At 40.7% G+C, this 25,418-nt stretch overlaps 1 protein-coding gene across 1 annotated transcript in view; it reads right to left on the reverse strand.

The window, feature by feature from the left end:
• Nucleotides 1–25,418, reverse strand: part of suclg2 (succinate-CoA ligase GDP-forming subunit beta) — a 99,367-nt gene that overhangs the window by 45,029 nt on the left and 28,920 nt on the right. Inside the window, exons 3-8 of the mRNA XM_034121925.1 lie at nt 12,485–12,584; nt 11,377–11,467; nt 8,488–8,640; nt 7,302–7,391; nt 4,594–4,690; nt 550–711 (exon numbers count right to left, since the gene is read on the reverse strand). Coding sequence (XP_033977816.1) covers nt 550–711; nt 4,594–4,690; nt 7,302–7,391; nt 8,488–8,640; nt 11,377–11,467; nt 12,485–12,584 — 693 coding nt within the window. The remainder of the gene's footprint in view (nt 1–549; nt 712–4,593; nt 4,691–7,301; nt 7,392–8,487; nt 8,641–11,376; nt 11,468–12,484; nt 12,585–25,418) is intronic.

The raw sequence follows: 25,418 nt of genomic DNA on the forward strand, positions 1-25,418 counted from the left end.
AATTCGCTTGAACAGCTGTCACTTTGGTGGCTTACGCAGCTCTCAAGGAAGCGGCAGGGCCTTAAAAGCTGCTGTTACTTTAAGAGAGGCTGGTTGCTGGGGATGCAGAAAGTGTGTGTGTAGTGTTAGTGCTAACAGACATCTAATGTGTTTATGAGGCCACGGGGTAAGACGCACGAGCACCTGTTAGTGCTGCTGTACACTGTAAAAGCTTTGATTTATGACAAGAGAGGGGGCCTTTAATGAGAATGCTAACAATCTGGCTCGCTGGAGACTTTCAGGGCGGATTATAGCTAATTAGAACGCATTGGTTACGGCAGCATTCCTTCTGGAGCCCTCAGAAAGCTGCTCCTCGTAATGTGGACTGGAGGAGAGCCCAGGCTGCTTTTACTTTGACCAAGTTTTAACCGTGCCTGAGCTTTTCACTTATGCAACTTGAGAGGCGCATTAAAGCTTTATGCCAGGAGGAGTTGGCTTATGTGAGAATTCATTTAATGGTTGGCATTTCTGTGCAGCAATGAGCTCCGTTATAGGGTTTTGTTTCCGTACCAAAGCAGGCGATGTTTCCATCCAGTCCGATATATTTGAGGTCCCACTTGGCAGCCTCCATCTCCGTGGGGTCGCTCTCACTCATGTCGTCCATGGCAAACACACTTTTCTGTCGGAACTCGGCATTGTCGTCAAAGTTGATCTTAGCATCAAAGCAAACCACTGGAGGACAGAGGATAAAACAAAAGCAGAGTTAGGAAGAAATATAGCAACACACGTGAGGAAAAGGGAAAATCACAGGCAAGGGAAGAGAAAGAGGACCTTAGGTATTAAAAGCAAATTAATCATCATTTTAAAACTTGAAATTAATGAATTTCCCTCGGCGTACTGGTCTTAATTATTTCAAAGGTTGGCTTCCTGAGGCGGGTGTTTTGACACTGGCTCTCAGGGATATACCATTATAGTAAATGGACATTTCCTTTACACTTCAAAGAGACCAACCTCGTGAAGCTTTCCTGGAAAAATAGCAGGCCAAAGAATTATAACATATTCAGTGACTTAATCTAAGGAATAGTTTAATGTTTTGGGCAAGTTAGTTTATTGGCTACCTTACTGTGACTTAAATGTCCAAAAGTTACAAAAGCAAGGAGTCAGGAATATTCTCATAGCAACTGTAAACAAGAAAGGGGCCGAGTCGTTCACCTTAGTGAGGAGGTGTGGGTAACCCTGTTGGTACGTTTCTTTGAAATAGTGCTTAGTTGATGCTAAAAGGTTTTAAACAATGCATATTCTTAGACTCGGGCTAACAGCTTGCTTAGCTTGTATCTAAGACGGTGTGCAAAGCTGTCTAGCATAATGGGCTTAGGGTGGAGAGTGAAACTCATAGGTTTAATTAGAGCATTTAGTTACATGTATAGCGTCTATCAGCTCATTTCATACACTGGGTGGGAAATGTGAGCTCTTTCTAATGAGATTGACTACAAACGTTATCCCTGCACTATCTTCTCTGTAGCTTTTCATTTACTCACTGTTATTCAGTGTTTGGAAAATATTCCTTTTTTGTCTTTCCGCCATTTTCTGGAAAGCCTTTAGCCTCATGAAAGCCCTCTTCCCTACTCCTAACTCCTTCACCTTAGAACTCTCCTAACAACTAAGATGCTCTATGAAGCGTTTTTATCTAACTTTTCTAAGTAAATGTCCTTATTCTTAAAATCTCATGACTAGTAATCAAGTCTTTCTAGAAGGAAGCTTCAGAAATATGGTCTCAGGATACCAGGAAATGAAGGTAACTGAAATATTCCATCACAAAACAAGGCGTAAACCTGCAACCCTTTCTCTTCATGTTTTGTCTTGGTGCTAATCTTAACAGCAGTTGTTGATATGTTCAATGATACTGTAGAGTTTGGGAGTCCACAGTCTTTTAATCCAACTCTTAACCAGAAAGCATATATGTGTGTTTGCCAGTACCCGATTGTTCATTCAAAGAAATTAAATTCCAGATAGTTTTACACAAGCTGGGATCACCTGAAAACTTTAAACCAATGAAAATGTAACTGTTATGCTAATAAGGGTATTTCTTGTTATGTCTATACAACTTTTGGGATGCACACACACACACACACACACACACACACACACACACACACACACACACACACACACACACACACACACACACACACACACACACACACACACACACACACACACACACACACACACACACACACACACACACACACACACACACACACACACACACACACACACACACACACACACACACACACACACACACACACACACACACACACACACACACACACACACACACACACACACACACACACACACACACACACACACACACACACACACACACACACACACACACACACACACACACACACACACACACACACACACACACACACACACACGGGACTTGGGAGATGGAGATGTATGTGTCCTCTCGGTGAAGTTGCACTCCCGCTACACAAATATATTTTGTTTTGACATATCCATTATTGCAGTCCATCTACAAAATGAATTGAGCTATAACAAAATGAGACAAAAAAATACAAATTCTCCACCCTTGAGAAATGTCCCTTCCCAACGCACGTCTCTTTTGAATGCCTGCCGGAGAACAGCAGCGTTCCCTAGTGACGTGTGAACAAATCGAACCAAAGAAGGATTTTTAATGTGAAGCTTGTCTACAAAGCCTGCCTCAATCACAGCCACTGCGTCTTCCTACTGCTAGAAAAGGAAACTCGTACCTCTCTGTGAAAATTCATCGTTTGAAAAGGACTCATTTTATTCATTAATATTCATAAGAAATCATGAAACAACAAACTTCTCTTGTCAATCTTTGATAAAGCATACTTTGAACAAGAATCTGCTCTAGTGGAGACTAAATAACATCAAAGAAGCGATGCATTTTCAGCGTGTAGTAAATACGTCTCGATAGGACGCTTCACAGTCAATCTTTGTTCGGCTCCACAGACAAGACAATCACTCTTAATTCTTTGGGAGGAAAACAAAGTTCAGAACAAGTTCAACTACAGCGCAGCACAACAGCTATAATATGCTTCATGTCAGACAATGCTTAATGTATTTCTCGTCTCAATGATGAGCGCTTGAAATGTTTGCGTGCTAACCTCCCCTGGTGTCTTGTTGTGAAATGTATTGTGCTAAATGACTTTTGAGGGACTGCATTTCTCACATTTCTTTTACACATTCCTCGGTTTGTCTCTGGGATTTCAAGTGTTTATATCAGAGGGAGAGAGAGAGAAACACATGCAACGACTGTAGACTCTGGACTGAGGCAGGATTTGAGCCCATGAGTTTAAGATTGACCCGTAAAAGAAATGAAAGTTGTACTCAAAGTCGCATTTAACACATTATTAAAATACCTTTTTTTCTGACCCATCACATAGGAGGTCGTCAAGAGAAAAGTAACCAGGCAATTGTGTCGCTTGTTAAGAAAGAACGACTGTCAATTCAGACCTCCATTAATCTTACATTGTTACCACTCTTTTACACCGCTTTACAGGTGAGGCAAGGCCAGATTATTTATGAAGCACATTTCAACACAAGACAATGAATATTGCAACAGAAACCATTTGAAATGACATTGAAATACTTCTATTAAGAAAGGGAATGCAAGATGGTCTTTTTCCAACCCTTTTTAATTAGTTTTTTATATTCTAAAATATAAAAGGTAGTAATTAAAAGAACTGTTCAGCTACATGTTACAAAGAAAACATTGGATTATGGTTTTATAAGTTATGAAGCTGAAGAGTTTTTGATTAATTCTAATAAAACAAAACTTGACACAAATGGTATCACGCTAAATAAAAACCAATTGAAATGTTGTTAAGTTTGGTTATCTTTTTAATAGATGTACTATCCTATAATGGATACAATAACCAAAGATAGACAGGAAAGGGGGGAGAGGGGGGAGGACATGCAGCAAAAGGCCACGTTTTCATATGTTGCTGAGGTTAGGCCTTTGTACATGGTGAAATAGCTCTAATGGGTTAGCTACTGGGACATTTTAAGGCCTGATATACAGCATGTATACAGCATTTAAATTGGTTGAAGCATTCATCTTATCAGATGTTCTTTTATTTTTTTTACATATTTACAGAGCTTCCCCTGAGTGGCTGCTGTTTGACGACTGTGGAGTAAATGAAGGATGTTGCTGCTGCTGTAATACCTCATTACTAGTTGATGATAGGCTGTACGCTTTTAGTTAATCATCAGCAACTAGGAATCATCAACAAACATCAACATCCCATGAATATGGAAATCTCTGCTCCCTGAAGCCATTTGGATTTTGATCAAGACAAAGTCATGCTGACACGAAACTGACGTCAACGTGTTGCAATTACACTTTGCAAAACGCATTCAGACCCGAGGAGATAAGTGTGCCTGTATCTGGCAGAGTGGTTAACAGGTGGCTGCATGCACAAAACTGCTCTCTGTGTAAAGAGGTGAAATATTGATGTTTAACATTGATTGTGTGGCAGTTAATGACACATGCAATGACATAACACAAATACAGACACACAAGGAGAGGACTTTGCATGCGAAACATGGTACCTTGTCCTTGGGGAGTTTCTCCGAGAGGATTGACTTCGACTTGAGTGGCGTCGACTTTCATGAACAGATCATAGAGCCTCTTAATCTGATCTGCCGCCTGCGAGGGACATATAATACAGTAATTATTACTTCACGGTTCGGCCCCACCAAGGCCGCTCAGCCGCCCGCACAGGATGCATAAAACATGACGAACCACCTTCAACATGACACTCTGAGTTTGTTTCTAAATATGTGACGACTGGCAAATAGGACATGCATCACAGACTAATATGGCTACATAGATATATAACATTATAATGCACTTCTCAGTGTGTGTGTGGGGACAACAAACAATACAGCATATCATATTCTGATTTTCGAGTGGCAATATTCTCTTTCGACTCCACTTCGAGCAATAAAATGAAAAAAAAAAAACGCACTTATATACTAACAAAGGACTGGCTTATCAAAAGCTAGTTGAGTAGCACTTGAAATGTTTTGGCTCTACGAAACCTGATGTACTTTTATGATTCTGTTTTCTTCAAGTTTGTATCTTCCTGGTCGAATGCACTTATTGTAATTCGTTTTGGATAAAAGCGTCAGCTAAATGAAATGTAATGTAATATTGCGTCTATACACGACTGCCAAGTATCTATCTTTTACTATTCAACCAGTTTTATTATTGAAAAAACTAAATCATTCTTAATTAGTTTGGTTATTCATCTTTTTGTATTGAGTTCAGCAGGTGAAGTCGGCACCACGAGGGTTGATCAATGCAATGCCGATGTATAAACCAAAATGCATAATTTAAAGTTGTTCAAAAGGTAAAAGTGTGCAATATATGTTTTTGTAATTCTTACTCATATCGCAAATAACAAAACAAATAATAGGCATTAGATCATATAGGGACTAAAGTACTGTGATAACATCTTATTGTTGTGTTATTTTCACCCTGATTTTTTTCATACAGGATTTATACCGGGCAAAAGTGAGTATATACTAAAGTATCGTACTTCAGTGCAAAAGTCAGGTGGTTTTATTTAATGCCACTTACACCTTTACTCCACTACAATCCAAAAGGAAAATATTCTACTTTCTAATGTACAATATGCATCTTAATTTACGTTAGAAATCAAGATCTTTACATAAAGAATACAGTAGTTTCTTAAATATGATGTTTTGTTATAAATGAAACTTTAAAAAACGTAAACAAGAACAGCTTAGTTGATTAATCAATTGGACAATTTAGGGATCATTAATTGGTATCTATAAAGTCAATTTCATAAATGTTGAATAATCTTTTTCTTTTAACATTTATATTTTATTAAACATTTTCAAAAGACAAAAACACACGGACAAGGACATGGCTCACATACATTACAAGTAGGACAGGACATAACATGAAGGGTGGGGGGTAGGGGGATTACAGTGTCAGTTACATTTGATGTATGCATATGGCGTTGTATTTATACATGATTTGCTTCATAATATAGGTATACTTCATTGTTTAATAATAGGTAAATAAATAGATAAATAGTCAAATAAATAAATACATATATATATATATATATGCACACATATGCACATATACACACACACATCTCTTGCTTTTATGATTAATTTTAATTGAGTAATTTAATTTTAGATATCTTTGCATTTGTTAATTTGACATGTAATACTTTAACGAAACACATTGACAATGAAGGACTTTTTCTTGTACCAGAATATTTGAACAGTACTGTATTAGTACTTTTAATGAATTAGAATTCCACCTCTGGATATACCACAACACTTAAATCTTCTCAGTCAAAACCCCCCATTTATAAGCCTTTCAATTGATCTCTCTATTGCTGCAACGGTTCTTTAGTAATGCCGACAGCCTGACATTGCACTGAAAGACTTCTGAATGCACCGTCCACCAATCTCACTTACTTTTTCTCTTTCACACACACTTGCATTCACACAAAGATCCTGTCATCCCCATAGCTCATTCAAGACAGCAGAGGTATTTTATAAGAAGAGCGGCAATTATCTCTGAATTAAACAGTCTGGCAGCCGACTCACAGCAACCGAGGAAAGGCGTACCGACAATGCAGAAACTTAACCAATTACTTTCTATTTCTCTGCTTGCCTGTTTGAAATCAATGCCTATTCAGTATCCTGCAAAAAAAAGCATTGCATACAATTGGATGCGAACAGAACTGAAGATATCCTTGCCTTTCAGTTTGCTAGATATACTTTGCTGATTTCCACATATGCTGTTTGCTAAGATTCTGAGCTACATTGATTGATAATGCCACTGTGACTGTAGAGAAGAAGTGATCTGAAGTGAACTTGGCGTGCTCATGAACAATTTCACATTTTGCTAGCTAATGCTGTCTGAGCAAGATATTTTCATTTGAGGTGACTAGAAAAAACAATATATTTAACTGTCCTTAGAATTATAGGCTGCCCGAAGTGTCTCTTACCGATTGATTCACTGACAAAATCAATAGGAGCATGCTCTATGGAATAATGGTACCATTAGTGAAGTTTCCCTCAGCCGGGGTGTGCGTCACAGCCGGATATCTGACAATAGACCACCTGGCAAGAGAGCCTAGTGTAGTGACACTTCACAACTTGCCTCTAGAAAACTATGAATAGCCAAAGTTTGGTCTGTTTGTCAACGAGGATACATCCATATGTTTGTGTGTGCATTGTGTCTTTAAAGCCTTCTGAGCACACATTACCTGTCTCTGCAGAGGTCCTTTGAATTCCAAATTAGCTGCCATGCGAAGAGCCTGGTCGTCTCGCACGCCTTCAAAAATATCAATGACTTCCTATAAGATTGGCAGTGAAAGTGAGAAAGAAAAAGGGAGGGAAACAAATGAAGAAAGGGAGTGAGGGAGAACAAGAGGTTTGGCTATAATTTGACACAAAGCGGATGTTCATATTAAACTGCCGACATCATAATTAGGCAGCTAGTGGCAAGCTGTCAGACGCAGAGAAAAAGGTGACTCGGGGCTGAAGCGATGGATTTATGACCATCAGACTCCTGTGTCTTTGACTTTCAGAAAAAAAGAAGTTCGCTTATTTGGTTCTCCTGAGGTATAAAAATGGATGAGGGATTTAAGGGGGATATAATCAAAGTGTGACTGTGACTGTCGTTGCTCGTAAAAAACAATGCTGTATAAAGCAGTTCTGGAACATATAGATTTTAATGAGATGTGTAAAGCGTGAAATGTGTTATATAGCAACTCAACAGCCGTGTCGCGCACATACAATACCTGCAGTGGAAAATAATGAATGACATCAATCTCAGCATGATCTTTACAATCTACTCAAACATCTGCAAACCCTAGCAAGGAGGATATATAGAAATACGGAGGCAAACGCCAGCTGTAATGCTTCAATTGTACATCTGTTAACAATGAAAAGGACCTGTTGCCAAGGACCCAAGTGACTAAGTAAATGGTATCTAATCCATAGCAACAAAGCTGTGTAGCTGTCATGTTAAGCCTGAGTGTTTTGTTGTATGTGAGCGTCATGTTCAGCTGCTGCAGTGCTCACACAGGCAGGACTATACATGTATAGACTGAGCACAGTTTCCATATGTGTGTCAATCTTACATTGGCACGCTTTCAAGGCAAATACTTTTATTGATTAAAGAATAGTAAGATTTTAGAGGGAAAATAGCAAAGGGGTTTGCACCTTTCTTATGAGTTCATCTGTGCCTGACAAGATCAATTTATTTCAACATCTCAAAAAAGAAATGTGTTTGGGGGGGGGGCCACCAGTGCCTTGATTAAAAGAGACATATTTTGGAAGGGGGCGATACCAGTCGCTCCTACTTAGTTTTTAGCGCTGATATATTTTATTCTGTTATTTTTCCCCATTAGATCTTGTAGTGATGGGTGTGAGCTACAAATCATTTACCTTAAAGATGAGTTCTGGGGTCTTGTCGGCTACCTCCTCGATATCCATACCTCCCTGGGGGCTGCCTACCATGACAGGGCCGTTACAGGCGCGGTCCATCAGGATGGCGAAGTACGTCTCCCTGGTAATGTCCAGAGCCTCAGCAACCATCACCTGGACAGGCACAGCAGGAGGAAGCGTGGCTGATGAGGAATGTTGCTACGGTACAAACTTGACTTCATGTTATTTTTTGATATTCAAATGTGTTTTTAGGGTGACTTAGCAACATCTGTGCAAAGACTACAGATCAAAGATACCTGATGACTCATAGAAATATCTATTAATGTGCACTGTCCCTGTGGAATAAACTAATACAAAATAAAATAAGGTATGTACTGTGGCCCTGATGGCAACAATATTGGTGTTTCTTAGCATTTTGGTGAAATGTACATTCTTAAATGTTCACTATATCCAATACTACATCGAACACAATGGCCAAGGCAAAAAGCAGATTGGTAGAATCAATGCTCTAAAGAAAATCTCATATGCTGTGAATGAGAGAAAGGGCGGCAAATAGAGAGGAGAGAGAGCAGCTGAGAGTTGGCAGATAAGCAGAAAAAGGCAGCAAGCAGGAGGCTCATTTGGAAGAAAAAAAGGGAAAGGAGTTGTGTGGTGGTTAATGGGCTGCAGGTTTTCGGATGAAGTGTTTGTTTGAACATGCCCAGCCCTTATGTTCTGCTTCCACCCAATCGCCCAGCAAATGAGGATGGATAGCCTTCTCTACACTGCATGTTCGCAGACAGCGCCCCTATCTCCTTGTCCAAATGTTGTCTTCTCCAGTCACTCAAACACTCTCTTCCCTCGTCTCACACTCACACTAAAAAAGTATTCTATTCCCACCATTTTTTACCTTTCTTCTAACCCTGTTTTAGCCTCCTTCAGTCTTCTTCCAAATCCATCTTTCACAACCTCTGCTTCATCTTCCCTTATCTCCTCATCCCTCTATCAGTGCCATGACAGCAAATCCATGTAGATGCTGAGTTACTGTCCTCCCTCCCCGTGGTGCTCTCTGCTCCGTGGAGCGGTACGGGTTGAAGGGTTGACGCGAGCTCCATCGGCAGGTTGACGGCTAAGCTCTGGCAGACCAGGTTGTGACTGTTACTGTACTCGACCCTTCAGGTCACTCAGCTGCTGCTCTTGCCAGGTGTGATTTCAGAGCCAAAAGAGGATTTTCTCTGTAGGACAATTTAGATGGCCCCTTGGAGGTCATCGCTTCCTCTCCCTCACTTCCAATTTACCTTTTGCCCGGTTTATGTTGCCGTTTGTTTATCTTTCCCAAAGCCTCTGACAAATGGAGTTATTTCTAAGCTTTGTGAAGTCCACAGGTGCTTTCTATAAAATTGTGAGTGACACTTATTTGTTTCCACCTAAAGTCTGCAGCAGGAGTGGGAGCAGAATGGGGGGAAGCGGGGGGGAATCCGACATGGGGAGAGACAACGAAACGAACAAAAGACTGAGAAGGCTTCATCACCTGGAAATGTCTGTTTTGAGGAGGTACGGCATGCAGCATGCGAGCGGAGAAAATGATATTCCAGCTTGTTAGTGGCACATAGAAACAGTTGTTTACCAAACACTTTAAATTCACAGTGGGCCCGGTTCAATTTATGCAATGAGGCATAACACCGGCCAGCGCTAACCAGCGACGTGCAGTCAGTGGAGGCAGGGGAGGCAGAGCCTCACCTGTCATACTCCAATGTAACGGAAAAACAATTAAAGAAAAACTAAATAATAATAATAAAATGTCTCCACTGATCTTGTGTAAATGTGATTTCTGTATGATTCCAATCGCATTTTATAGTCAAAATCAGCAAATTTGCCGAGCTCCGCTACGGGAGCGATGAGAAGTGAGGCAGGCACGAGCACTGCCTCACGTAAGCCCACAGTAACTTGCTGGAGCGCGGGCACTAATTTAGCGGGGCCACTTATTTTGTGAGCGCGCTCAAGCCATTTACTGTGGGGTGACGCATTCTGAGGGGAGGCACAGATGAGCTCTGCCTCAATTCAGAATGTGTCACCCCACAGAAACTGGCTGGAAAGCGGGCCCTAAGCGCATGCCTGTTACCATCTCACTGTAGGTCACCAATGTGATGTTTGTAGATCCCTTTATTACATTTATCCTCGCCATCCATAGTCTCTAAATAACTTATTTCACGTATATATCATATTTAGGCTCGCTGGTCTTATCATACAACGGCAATGAAACAATTACATGGGGAGGCAGCCATAACCTCTGCCGCACTGAAGGGGGCGCACGTGAGCCCACAGGTTCTTGTTGCTACTGTTATTCTACCGCAAACAACAAACAAAACTTTTGAAACTACAGGAAGATACGGAGGACTTTTACAAAACAGTAATAGAGATTGTTGTCCAGAAGGATAGCATGGACTTATATTCATCTTCAAGTCAAGGTAAGACCACAACTGTAATTAAAATGGGATCTTACTTAGAAAGAACAATCCAATATTTAGATTTTGGGTATCCTTTTGTTGATCGGTCTGTTTAAAATTAATCATAGCATCAGACTAAAAAAGCTTTTGAAAATAACAGAATATTTCGATTAAGGTCAAAATAGGCTATAATATTTGTAAATCTGACTGAAAGAGTCAGTGCCTCACCAGCCATGAACCTCACCGCACGTCACTGGCGCTAACCCACAGTAAACAACAGCGTAGGGCAACTATTAAAAAAACGGGGGGGGGAAAAACATAGAGCCAGACTGCCTTCACAGTCATTAATTCTATAGAACTGCATTACTGGACTCAAAACGCCTTGAAATGAGGTCAGGGGAAAAAAAACACAAAGAAAGAGCAGAGTCTATCTTTCATTCCTTCAGTCTGGGACGAGGCTCACCGTTTTCACTTTCACTCCATCTTTGGGCGTCTGCTTGGTAGTCAGGTTAAAACCCAGCATCTGATTGGCCAGCTCACCAACCACAGCAGGGCTGAAAGGGAAAAGGGTTTAAGTCAAAGAGCCCTAATTTTTATTCTAAGAATCACTGCAAAGAAAAAACATTTACAAAATGAAAGATTAGAGAAGCAGGTGAACTGACACACAAATAAGTATTTATTTATCTCCGAGGAGTTTATTTGAAGAGCCTCAGCACCTTGTGTAACGTAGTCTGACAAAGCACAGTTTTTGGATACATTTTGCTACATCTACACATCACTATGAATGAACCTCAATGTGTACTCTCTGTTTTAAAGCCTGCCTGCGTGCCAGAGCAGCTTCTTCAAGCCTGCTCTGGTTTTGTTCGCGAATGAAAAAGAAGCCGGGGTTGTACTCATCCTTTGATAGATGAGAGGAAGGTGAACTGCGCACTCCTATCACTGTCTGGGGACGATAAACATCAGCATATCTCACTTTGAAAAAGATTCCGGACGTTCTGAACCCTAAAGTAGGGTGAAGATGATACATATCTGGGACGATTGTTATAAATCACTTTTTTTTTGCCTTTAAGGCGGGGAGTAGCTGGCCGGTACTTTTACTAAAAAGATCGCACTGTTTTAGTGCATGGGACTTTGGCAGAGGAAACTGCAGTGCCTGAGTAAAGAAAAACAATTTCACCTTTTGAAAAATGCACATGATACACACCAATACATAAACTCATCACACTTTGCATTTGAACTCCAAGCTGAAACAAAATAAACTCAGCAGCTGCACAGAACCAAATCAACACAGGAGAAGAAAACTCCGTATGAGGTGCAAAACGCTTCAGTCGACCTTAAAATCCCCTTCTCAACATTTAATTGAGGGTAGGCGCTCGAAAACGCGGCTACGGAAGAAAGAAAAACTGTTTACTTGGAGCACAAGTAATCCTGACTGTGTCTTTGTGTCTGGGGAACGTCTTCAGAGAGCGCTTTGAGCCTCCTCACTCTAAAAGACGCCGTCGCGGGAGAAATAATATGAATCCCTCTTCCTTCAGGAACTCACAGTGTGATGTAGATAGGGGCATACTTACTCCTTTGTTAAGTGCACTCCACCTTTAAGACCACTGTCGAACACACCCTTGCCTCGGCCACCGGCCAGGATCTGAGCTTTCAAAACGATCTCCTTGGCATCTGAAAGACAGGGAGAGAGAGAGAGACAGAGCACTTAAGAAATAGGCTCAGCACCTGTAATGCCCCCTTGAGCCTGCATCTTATCTATCCATCTGATTGAGGGAGGCAGGGGAAGAGGAAAAGAGGGGTGAGTGTGGTAGGTGAAAAAAGAAGGGATTATGTCGGTAGGGAGGGAGAGAAAGATTACACTCCAGAGATCAGCACCAATCCACAAGGAAAATAACCCGAGCAGAGGAATTACTGTAGTCATCCAAATAGACATTCAGAATAAATGTAAAAAAAGCCCACATATATGCAGGCAACTTTGTGAGAATGGAATAAGGCAAAAAGAAAGTAGAGTATCTCAATATCTAGTACATTTTCTGAAAATGCGCTGTAATATACAATAGATAAACACGTTTTTTTAGTCCATAAAGTCACGCTATTTTGTCTTTTAAAGTCATTGCTAAAATGCTCAAATTGAGAATGCTAACATGTTTATGCTAAGCAGGTATAATGTTTACCAAGTCCAACGTTTATTTTACAGTGTGTAACATTTGCTCATTAGCACTACACAACAGTAGTAGAGTACAGCTACTGTAAGGCTACTAGGATGTTCGTTTTTCAGGAAGTATTGCATGGATGAAAATAAAAAAATGACAATGGCGGTGGAGGAAAATATACGGAGGATGAATGTCTGAACCAAATGTCATGGTAATCCAATTTAAAATGATCAGGATTATTAACTCAAAAACCTGAATGTGATCCTCATGGAGACATACGAGAAAAAAAGCCATTAGGATGCTTTTTCAGTGAACATCCAGTCATTCTAGTGAATATAGAGATATTTCAATGGAAGTGAAACATCTGACCCGAGTCATTTGTAGATATATTTTACTTGTTACACCACAGTCAGTAGGATGCATCCTTTTAAAGGTCACCTATTATGTAGGGCTGTGCAATTAATCGTATTTTAATCGCAATTACGATTTTGGTCTGCCACAATTACGAAAACAACATAATGGAAAAAACAATTATTTTGCTTTGCTAGGTTGTGACAGTGCACTGCAACATATTTGATCTAATTTATTTTTAGTCTAATTTATTTGTATTTATCATATTTATATATGTTTATTAGCTTGTGGATGTTCGCTCCGAAATATTTGTTGATCTTGTTTAATCAGGGTATATACAGGCATCCTGAAGTCAAATGTAATACCTTTTAAGACCTTTTTTAAGACCCTTTCCATACATTTTAAGACCTCATCGCCACTTTGAGTTTTAACCGGTTCCATTGGCGACACACTTTACCTCACATTTACTATATACAGTATTGATTGGTCCTTCCTCCTGATCTTCCAACCATTTGGACGCAGACTTGCATTTCCCCATAACGATGTTGTTTAACAACCGGCGTAAACGGACCTTCGCGCGCTATCAAGCAGTGAGCGATGTCCTGTTCAGATGACGTCAAATCCAACGGGATGCCATAAATAAACTACACAGAATCACACTACACACCTACGCAATGATTACATTCAGGCTGACTGTAGAATACAACCTCTTTGGACAATTGATATACTTATTGAAAACAAACAAGCTACAAAATGTAATACCTTGAAAAATGCCATTTAATACTTTTTAATAGCCTTCATTTTCGGTAAATTGATTTATCAACTTTTAATACTTTTTAAGACCCCGCGGACACCCTGTTATTGGTATTTATTATTTTGATATTATTTATTTAAATGTAAATATATCATTTATTTTAGTATTGGTTTTTCAGTTGAATTATACGTTCAGGGTAATCAACAGTTCAAAAAAGACTGTTCAAATTATTATTTGTTTTTGTTTTAAAGTTCAATAAATGGATATTTTCAAAGTCAATGAATAATCGTATTTAATAATCGTGATATCAATTATTGACCAAAATAATTGTGATTATGATTTTTGCCATAATCAAGCAGCCCTACTATTATGCATAATCCACTTGTTCATGTCTTTTATACATCAACTCTGTGTAAAGAGATTCTGAAAGTTTCAGGAAAAAAGATTCCCTCTCTTTTTGTCCTGATCCATTTATAAAAAACCTGTCTGAAAATGAGCTGATCAGATTTTGGCCACTTTATGATGTCATAACGATTTATTGGCTTGAGTAACCATTAGCCAATCACCAACCAAGGTAACCCCCCCCCACCTTATCACCTAATCTCCTCCTAGAGCACCATTGTGTTCTTTTTAACCAAATCTCTCTCAGAGGGGCGTGGGGAGTGGCTCCTTATTTTCATCTAAAGTAACAGACAGAGAATCAGCACTTTGGAAACAGAGCTGAAACAGAGGGGATTATGGGATGCTGCAATGATCTGTTTGGTGTTTGGAGCCAAACACTTCAGAGACATGTTTTGTATATATCGAAGACCTATAATATATTGATGTAAAACAGTGTGATAGGGGACCTTTAAAAAAGAATGTCTTTACATAATATCACGGTAATCCATGTTTGTCTGTAGAGATATCTTTGTCTAGAACAAAACTGTGGATGGACTCAGACTGACATAGCCTTCTGTAGAACTTGTAAGCTTTCATGGTTAAGAATACCATCCACATACAATACACACTTCAACTGTTTAATTGGTTATTTTCCTTTCCAGGTTCAATCTCAGTGCTAGGGAAATAAGCAAACTGTTAGGCAACTTTCACATGACCTTGCTCCAATTATAACCACCCTGCATCCCCTTTGCTGTCACAGCCACCTTGCGAGAAACCCCATATCAGGAGGAGCTGTCTCTTCAGAATCCTGCCCAGAATCTCCCTCTATTCAAATGGAGAGAGGACACTTGATGAAAGATGCTCTCTGGCTAGGTTATTATTATCTAGGTGGGGGAGTTCAGCCATTGACAGGTGGCTGCCATCAGGGTGGGAAATGGGTGTCGGGGAGAGTGGAAGGGGATGATCCGCTGTGCACTGGCTAGAAAGACACCTTGACCTTGAGCACTGCAGAGAAGCTCTTCTTTCCCTTGAAAAAAACCCCTCTGTGAGCAGGGTTACGAATGTCTGGACAGGAGCTGGTGAGAGGAGAGAGACAGAAAACTCTGGCCCTGTTCACTGCTTGGTAGTAAGTAAAAAAAGGAGCCAGAGAAAATAGCCTCCGACAGGGTGGCAGGGATTAAACTAACACTGCATTAGGGGGGCCCGTTCTCTGTGGAGAGCCGACAGGGGTGAAAGGGAAAGAGAGAGAATGAGAGAATAAAAGGTGTGCTCATATGCAAAGGGCTCTGAGAGGAGTCATAAATGAATAAATATGTTAATAAAAAACTGCTACTGCGCAAAATTAAAAAGAGTTCAAAGCAAGATGAAATAGTGTGTCCTGTGGGCATGTGCGACGGAGAGGGACGGCACAGAGGAAATGACTTTTGCTTTCAAAAAGAAGAAAAAAAGAACAAGTGGAAGAACAAAGACGTAGCCCAATAGGGAGATGGCATTGTTTGAGGTGTGGAAAAAGGTGGGAGTGACACATCGATTGGTCCTTTAAAAAACAACAAAAAAGATCTAGATATGGTTTTAAAGCCAATATATATGAAATATACTAAAAGGCATGTTATGTGCCAGGAAGGTAATGGAGTGAGAACAAGGCAGGTGTTCATTCCTGCTGCACTAGTAATTGATAGCAAGCCTGCTTATTAAGCGGCACACAACAAGATACTGTAGCAAAATCAGCAATTACGAATGGCCACTGAAAGAGCAATGTGCTGATGATAAGAGGAAATGTTTGAAAAAGAAGAGACAGAAAATGAACACCACAAGATATCTCGGTTTGAATGCGTTTACACTGCATTTCAAAGGCTGTATGATGAAACAAAAAGCACATAATTCTAAAAGAAAAGAGATGTACGGTAGAGTCATTCCAAAATCTCTGGTTAACATTAAAACAGCACTCTCTGTTGGATCACATGGAGAGGATAATGATGTCCGTAAAGATCAGAGTGAACAAGGTGCATGGTAAAGAGCATGGCGGCCATTATCTGGTATGACAGACATGAGATGGCCTCTAACACCCAGTTGGTCCCTAATGAGTGCCAAGCAGAATGGGAAGTAGATGGGGAAAAAGAGTAGTAGTATGTAAAATCAGACACAAGCCATGCCTTTATACTCAACCCAGACAATGCGATGAGCACGAAGGGCACGTGTCTGAAGTTAATCAGTAAAGACACCGAGCACAGTTTGAGAGTCAGAGCTTTAGGTGTTTATACAGTGAAATCTGTAAACTGGGAGGTCTCTAATGAAATCTGATTATTAATACAGTACATTCTGTCCTTCCTTAAAGGTCACTACTGTGGGTGTATGTGCACCAAGCCCCCAGGAAGAGCTACAGGCGTTGAAGCGAATTCCAGTAGTGGCCAAACGGTGAACCCACAACTTTGGTGTCAGTCACATGATGCCATTGGGCCCAACATGACTTTTTCCCACTGACTTTCATTGGGAAAGACATGAATGTAAAGCAGCATTTAATCACATTTGAGGTAAACCAACTTCCCAGTGCAGAGACTTAAAATACTCTTATTTAAATCATTAGGTCCTAAAAGTTGTAAAATGCGCTAAAAGCCACATACAGATACATTTTCCCTCTCCATCCATTTGACTGAGCCACAGTATTTAGAAATACCTCTCGCTGAAAAGGGGTTTGGTTATTATATTATTGGTTGGATAGAATCCCTTATCTTGAGGGGAAGGGGACCACGGTTGCATAATCAGTTCTCCGCTTCCATTTGTATCATCCACAGCCCACTGTGAAGATGCGGAGCAAGATTTTCATCTCCATTTATTTTCTATATCTTGGGGACACAGAGGGAGGAGATTAACATTGCACAACATCTCCAATCACACGCGATCGGAGTAATGCGGTCCTCATCCTCCGGCTCTACTCATTTCCAAGTAATGAGTGCAAATCAACTCCCAGTCTGCTTGCCAGTGACAGCAGCTGGCAAAGACAATGTTACTTCCCCAATCAGTGTCTCTTTCACCCTCTTTTATTTCCTGTGTACTTTTGAAAGGCCTATTCTTTCCCACCTCTCTTTCCATGTAGCCCTGGCAGGCCAGCGGCAGAGGTAGCTTTGGTCTGATATTTAATTAAGCCTTCGAGGGCTGTGCCATGAGGGGGACGCTGGCTGGTAAGGGACAGATGTAGGCTGTGAGCCAATCCAGGGAAAGTAAGATGTGGCTACCATCTGCAAGGAGATAGAAGGGCCCTCCCCAGCGTGCACGTGCTGTAATGAAAGTAATGTGGCGGCTAAATGGAGACGACTAATCAAACTCTTGGGAAAGAGGAGAAAACCTACAAAAGCCAGGCAGCCACATCAAACACAGAGAGCCTGTAGCATGCTATGGATAAATGCCATTAACTCTAAAATGGAGGGGAAAAAAACATCTCTACCTTCAGCATCTGTGCATCAGGACAGCACACCTCCTGGTTGTGATAAAAGAAAGGGTTGATTGCTGTCTGTAGACAATCCAAGGGTCTGAGATTGTCAGTCTACAAGAACATTGAAACAATTAATGAAGATGTGAGTATTCTTATCCCAGTATTTCAAGCAGCTGAAGTATAATTCATAATTCAGTGGTATTCCAGCACTATAAGTAGAAAGAACAACAATCTGTGCTTCCGTTTGCTTCCATCTAGTGGCACATGGCGTGTCTTTAAATAACTTCAATTATGTTGTCAACTGCATATTGATAGCTGCAAGAAGCTATTGGAGCGGCTCTAGCTTCTGACTCACTTCGCCAAAGGGCTTATTTCTTAGTCACACCCATGGCTCACTGATATTGGGAACAATGAACTCATGACTTTCTATAGGAACAATTTCCAAAGGCAATGCAGGATATTAATGACATAAAAACATATCCAATTAGCTTTACTAATTGCAGAAATAGAAAACTAAATATGTGCTTGCTGCAAGTGTAAGGACCAAATTAGGCCAACCCTTTTTCCTGTATAGTGTTAAGTGTTATAGCCAGGCCAGTGCTGACATTTAATGACACTCTGGCATTGGCAGTGTCCGTAAATGGAAGATGAATTTAATATTTAATGTGATGATTTCCTTTAACCACAATGGTAATACCGCTGTTATCTTCGACCAGTTAAGCTTCATAAACTTTTAACATTTCCGATTCTGCCAGACTGTGAAAATGTCAGACAGAAATTGGCTCTCCATTCATGCACTGATGGCAGGTGAACCAAAAGGAAACCTTCAGTTTTCATCTGTTTTGACATATAATGGCCATGGATTTTTCAAGCTAAATACCTTTCTCTGTTCAGTTGAGGTTGAAAAGTCAACAAACATTGATAAATCCTAACCACGCTCCACAAAGCCATCTTGCTACCGGCATGTTTGTAACGTTTGGACTTGTATAACAAGGAAAACTTAGATTTGTACACAAAAATATAATAGTTTGACATCTTTGTTTGCCACCACGGAATATATCATTACCATCTCACTGCCTTGTCTGGTTAAGCCCACCGTCCCTGTGTCCGTCTCTGCCTCTAATGATGCCATCTCAGTGGAATAAAAATATAAGCGTCCCGGACCGACAGTGGCACCTCTGTGCGACACCTTCCTCCGTCACCGCTTGCATGACGGCCGAGTCCTCATTAGAGGACAAGTCCACCTGGCTCTCAGACAGAGACAGCACTTCTAATGACATCCTGAGATGAACCCGATCTCCTCTCAGCGACAGAGAGGTGCAGTTCAAATCCCCGGCTCAGAGTTTTTTTTTTTACTGCCATGCAACCTGAGGGGTGACGGTGACGATAATGGTGTTGTGGAACGATGGGTGCTAAATGACCGTGGGGATATCAGTCGGGGAGAATGATTTTGTTTGACAACGAAGCCTCTTGGAACTCATTTGCTCGCATCATGAGACAGTTCACGAGAAAAGCTCAGGGTGTGCAGACAACGGAAAATCTCCATAAAAAAAAGTAAGTGAGTAACCAAGAGTCTGCTCACTTCTCATTACTGATGCCACAGTATTCATCAGTTCAGCATGAACAATAGCAGATCAAACTATTCTAAAAGCTGCCAACAGCTGCTGCTGCTGCTAATGCACTGGTGGGCAAGAGCACTACTTGCAATGCCATTTGCACCGACAAGTAATGAAGCTTGTCTAATGGATCAATGTTTCTACCAAAGTGTATTTCACACCACTAGTAGAATCCACGTTTTAGGACCCAACTCTTACTAATACCAAAATGACTAAAGAAAGCCTGCATTTATTCAAAGTGCCCTGACAACAAACAATAGCCTACATGTTTACTTGTTCTGGCACATAAGTATCGTTATAATACGATCGAGTGGAAGTGTGAGATATAATTCCACGTCTCACCCACAATATGAATAGGTTAGGATGCGTAATGAGGAGGTGGAAACACTAAGCTGCTTACAGAAATCAGCTCTTTGAGAGACAGCACGCTTTACCAAGCAAAGCCTATTTACAGCTGTTAAGACAATTTCAGAAGCATGGCTTTTTTTCCTAGCGAACGAGAGACCTCAGAGAAAGCTAATATGTGGGATTGCAACAGGTCCTTGGAGAGGCCAGCAAAGTGTGTGTTTGTTTGAGTATTGTCTATGTGCTGAGTGCAGTTACTCAAAATGTATGTGCGTGCACGTATTAACAAGCATAACAACCCAAGTATCTGAATGAAGCTGGTGAACTGTCTGTCTGGAGACCGCTGTGTGCCCCTGTTAATAACCTTCTGCTTCCCCAGCCCCTCCATCAGGGGTGAGTTATCTTGGCAGGGAATGGAGATGGGAAAACTGCAGACTAACATCTGTCCTTTTGTGTGACAGGTCAGTCCTCTGAAGGGGGGAGAGCTCTTCTGTCCATCAGCGGAAACCCCGCAGGGAGTGAGGCTGAGCAACCTGCAGCTCATTTGAGTTCCTCTACCATATGATGTACTGTAAGTGCCGTGGCAAACGAGGACACTGAGGTACTGCCGTAGTACTACCTTTGTTTTACCGGTGGGGTGAGGCAATTACAAGAGACAAAGACAGACAAAACAGCAAGTAAGTACAAGAGAGGAACAACAGACTAAAGTAAAGGGAGAATGAAAGACAAAAGATGTGCGAGTGCATTCGGAGAGCGGAGAACAGATGAGAGACGAGAGAGCTGAAAGGGAAAGAGAAAGGTCAGAATGTGTGGGTAAAATGCAGAAGAAAGAGCAATGTTGTTTTGACTTGACATTACCAGTTAATAGCTATGTAAATGGACCTTAACACATTTAGTAGAGGTTATTAACATAATACTTATTTCAAACTCTGGCCACGTAAACAGCAGCAGCATGGTTAATGGTTGCACTTTTGTAAAATGATTTTCTTGTATTATAGTGTGCACAGAACAGATGAGTCATACTGTAAGTGTATATGAGGGGTACACTCACCAAATACTCCAATCAAATGAACAAGGAAAAGTTCATTTAAACAATCCAGTATTCTATGATTATGTTACTCTGGTCCTTTGCTAACTGCACATTTGCATTTACATTTGTACAAAGTGGTTGAACACAAAGTGGCCAAATGTCACGACTCAGTGAGTAGAAGGTAAAGGCATTGACCAATCAAAACCAAACACCTGTTACACATCTTGCTAATAGATTAAAAGTATTCTGGTCAATGAAGCTGACGCCATTAGAGCACAGGGTAAAATGAAGACTTCTAAATGGTCAAATGTTCTTCCTCATCCCTCGAACAGCACATTTGGACCATGGTAGATTACTTTTTATCTGGGTAATAATGGATAAGGCCTATCAATTACTCCTGGGAACCCATGATAATGTACGTTAATGTACGATGCTATGAGCTAGTGTTTCTGACTTAAGATGTTCACTCCATCTCTAGAGAGCCTTCTAAGTTTGTGAGTACCTTTTTATTATAAAGTTGTACTTTTTCATCCTACTCTGACTGGCATTGTTGCAGGTTACCTCATTATAAGAAGAGATAGCTAACTCCTCTTGTCTTACATAGCTGTATAACTCCACAACATATAGACCGAGTCCACTGGGTCTTGTGTTCTCAGTTGACTTCCCCTCCTACACTGGCTCATGAGTTCACCCATTTGAAAAGGACATCATTACAGACATGTTTCTCCTTTTCACCGTTGCCGTCATTGTGGAGCTACAGCCGTGTTTGCATTGGGAACAGCGGATTGTGCAAATATATACTCTCACTAATGGAAATGCCAAGTGGCATGGAGATGGCAACAATTCAAGTGCAATACACCACAAGACTGAGGCTGCATATGCTTTTGAAGTTCAAGAACCCATTGTAAGATCAATCGATTGAGCAGCTGCCTTAGTGGCTTCCGTCCAGTAGACCAACGACAAGAGGACATCGGCTCCAGCTGGTGTTCATACGCACGCAAACACACATAGATATAAGAGGGTTGTCTTATCGCACACTACTTCAGACAAAGACAGAAGTGAAAGGGCCTTGGTTGAGCCAAATCTACTCCGCACTAACTGCTACTGTCAGCGCTTTTCAGAGACTGCTTAATTTTCCGAAGGGGGAAGATGAAAGTGGTCTTTAAAGGCGCTTGAAGTGTTGAGGTGCACAAGGCGTCTCTATTGGGTTCTGTGGAAGAAGAGGGAGGAGATGTGCATTGAGGATGGGTCTGACCATGATCCATGTTTTAACCATGTTTGACAGTAGGGTATGTTAGCTTGTCCCTTGTTTAAAAGGAAATGGCTCGCATGTGTCCATAGGGTGTATGGTACAACTGTGACTTTCTGTGTTTCCACCAAGACATCATTAAAATGATGGGTTTGTCCAAACATATTCAAAGTCATTGGTTGGATTGGTATTGCATACAGAGAGCTGAGCATAATATAATTTGATGACAGAGGACCTAGGTCTTATACAACACAGTTGTACAAACAAATCCAGGTAGCTAATACGTGGAACTGAACTGGAGTGAATAAAAGAAAAGGCACGGAGAGAGAAAGCAATAGGAAAAAAATATATCACTGCAATGCTTCTTACAAATTCACTGCTCAATGAAGGATGAAATAGCCTTAATAAAACATGCAATTTAGGACCAGTATTATCCAGATAATGGCCCCATCACAGAGCAAGTGTTGAGACAAAATTACATAAAAGAGGAACTGAAGCATGAATGTGCCACAGTAACATATCACTACTCAACACCCACAATAGGGGAAGTCCTTCTAGAACGCACATCTTATACCAAGAGATAAACAACCACATGTATAGAAGCATTTCATATCAAATGTTTCTGCATTATTGTGTCCCTAACCAGTTCTTGAATTGCATATGTTGAGTATGTGTGGAAAGCTGAGACTCTTGTGAGTCCATTGAGCACAATTTCATAAATGTGTGACTATTTAAAGGCCCCTAAGTAGCCATTTCAATGTGAGTAAAACTATTTGTATTGGATATCTAGGATAAAGTAATCACAGCCTCATGAAACAGCTCAAAACTCCTGACTGAAAAGTGCTTGCCTTCCAATCACCGATTGAACGGCAATTGTTAAAGAAATCTTCAAATATCACGTTTTGAAAACCAAAGTTCCTCAAAGTTTTGTGGCATTTATGTATTCTGGAGGGATTTTTGTATTTTTTTTATTCAATTGTATTAGGTACATTATTTTTTTTTGGCACCAAAGCTGTGCAACAAATTCAAAACTTGATGAAGTAATTTTTGACACAGAATAGCATGGGACTGACCCATCTTATACTTCCATCACAATGTTCTAAGCACTTGTGCAATTTCACAATGAATGAATGAAAACTAGCATTGTTTTTAATATTAAATGGAACACAGCATATGTGTCCCAAGCCTAAAATAAGTAATGCAATTGATGTTCCATGTGTTCGCTACCTCACTTGAGTGACAAGCTAACGGGTTGCATTTTTTTTTTTACAATGTACAATAGGAAATACAGTTTTAAATGAAAAAGGGCATCTCTACAGCACATGTTAATTAAAAACCCCAACAAACAGTATGGAACTCCCAATGTCTATACTGATGGTCAAAGTCCTTTCTTTATGGAAACATTTACCCAAAGCAGATGTGAATGAATACATAAATAAGGCATAGCACAGCATCTCCACTGGCATATGGGCCAGTTTGGTTGGAAGAGAGGAAACTATTAGGGAGGACTTGGTTGAGATGCAATCGTCACGCATGGATAAGGAAGCCCTCAGAGCGGCGTGTGGTGGTGCCAATGTGTGGGAGGAGTGTTTCTGTGACAGATGGTACAGGCTAGACATTGTGTTGGGTTAGTGGAGAAGCATATGGTACTCCCTAGATGATCTCATAAACCAGCACCAGACCCAGTCAGAGGCGTAAATGCTTCTCCACACCCTGCCAGAGAAAGCAGAACCCTCCATGTCACCAAGCAAAACAAATGGGGAGGCACAGCGAGTGAGTGTGAGCGTGGGCTGAATCTTGAGCATTGATTTAACACCCTTACTAATAAACCCTTCTAGACTAAAACTTTACAAATAAAGGCAAGCTATGGATGTATGATGTTGTTGTTTTTTCTGCCTATAACCAATAATTACCTGCTTTTTAAGACCAATACTTTTATGTAAAAACAATAATTTTAAATGTTTGTATTAAAGAAAAACCTTTTATTTTATTCATACATGAAGATGTAGTGAGCAAACATTGACGACTTAATATTTCATAGCTCCTACGTTACCAAAGTAACTGACATCACATTTGCTAACACCAAAAAAAGGACATTTCTGACTCTTCAGATTTCATACAGCTTTCCAGAATGTACTGAAAAACTTGCATTACAAATAGCAACGGTGCATAACGCCACCTAATGTATCGGAGAAGGTCAAACCTTTTTTCTTTAGTCAATTCAAGGAACTTTGTGAAGTTTGGCGATCATTTATGGGTTATAATTTCCTAATGGGTTTTATACATAGTTTTCCTCTTTTTCAGAGAATAAGTAGTTCAAAATGCATACAATTTGAATTGTACTATCTACCTTTCTCACCACTTATATATTTCCATAACGGCGGAAAAGGCAGTAATGTACAAGAATGCATTTTAATGATTGCACAGATTAAGTTTGACCATATCATTATTGTAAGTGGGTTCTTTTATACATCTGTGGTTAATAGAGACTTACAACTGCAGTGCACTAAAGCACATGTACAGTACCGCCCATGAACGTTTTTAGTCCACCCTGTAATAAAGGTAGGGTAGGTAATTCACTTCAGACACACTTTTTGTTATATTCCATGGAATGCTCTTAACATCCCGATAGCAATGAATAAATGCTTTGACAATAAATACATAAGAAATGTCATCTGTGGAAGCCGTGGCGCTGTAAAAAGCACGACCAATCATCTGAGCCGGCCTGGCTAAAATAACTGGATGGCCTACCTGCCTGTCAGCCTTCCATCTCGTGCACAAACTTATCTCGTGCCCTCATTGGTCATGTGCGCGTTCGTGTGTGTTGGAGGAGGGGCTCTGTAAGGAAGTCTGAAGGAAGGGGCAGATTTTTTTCGGTTGTGTACTTTCAAATTCTAGCGCACTCGAGCTGGTTTCTCCATTCTTACCTACCCTACCTTTAAGGAAACGTCTGGAAATCGTATAACTTCCCCGACACTCCAAAGCAGAAACATTTAGGATTTTATGGCAGGGAACTTCCTGTCTGTTCTCCCAGTTGCTGCCATGGTTACAGCGGCCCCGGCCCTCTACACCACTGGCTCCTTCATGATGCCCTTGGCTCTGTGTCTGGGATATCCCATGTCTCTTTACAGTTAGTGATCAGGAACACACTGGAAGTTTCTGGGAGGCCATCCAGCAGAGGGAGTCTCCTTTGCAC

Source organism: Trematomus bernacchii, unplaced genomic scaffold, assembly GCF_902827165.1.
Source record: "Trematomus bernacchii unplaced genomic scaffold, fTreBer1.1, whole genome shotgun sequence".
NCBI classification, from domain to species: Eukaryota; Metazoa; Chordata; class Actinopteri; order Perciformes; family Nototheniidae; genus Trematomus; species Trematomus bernacchii.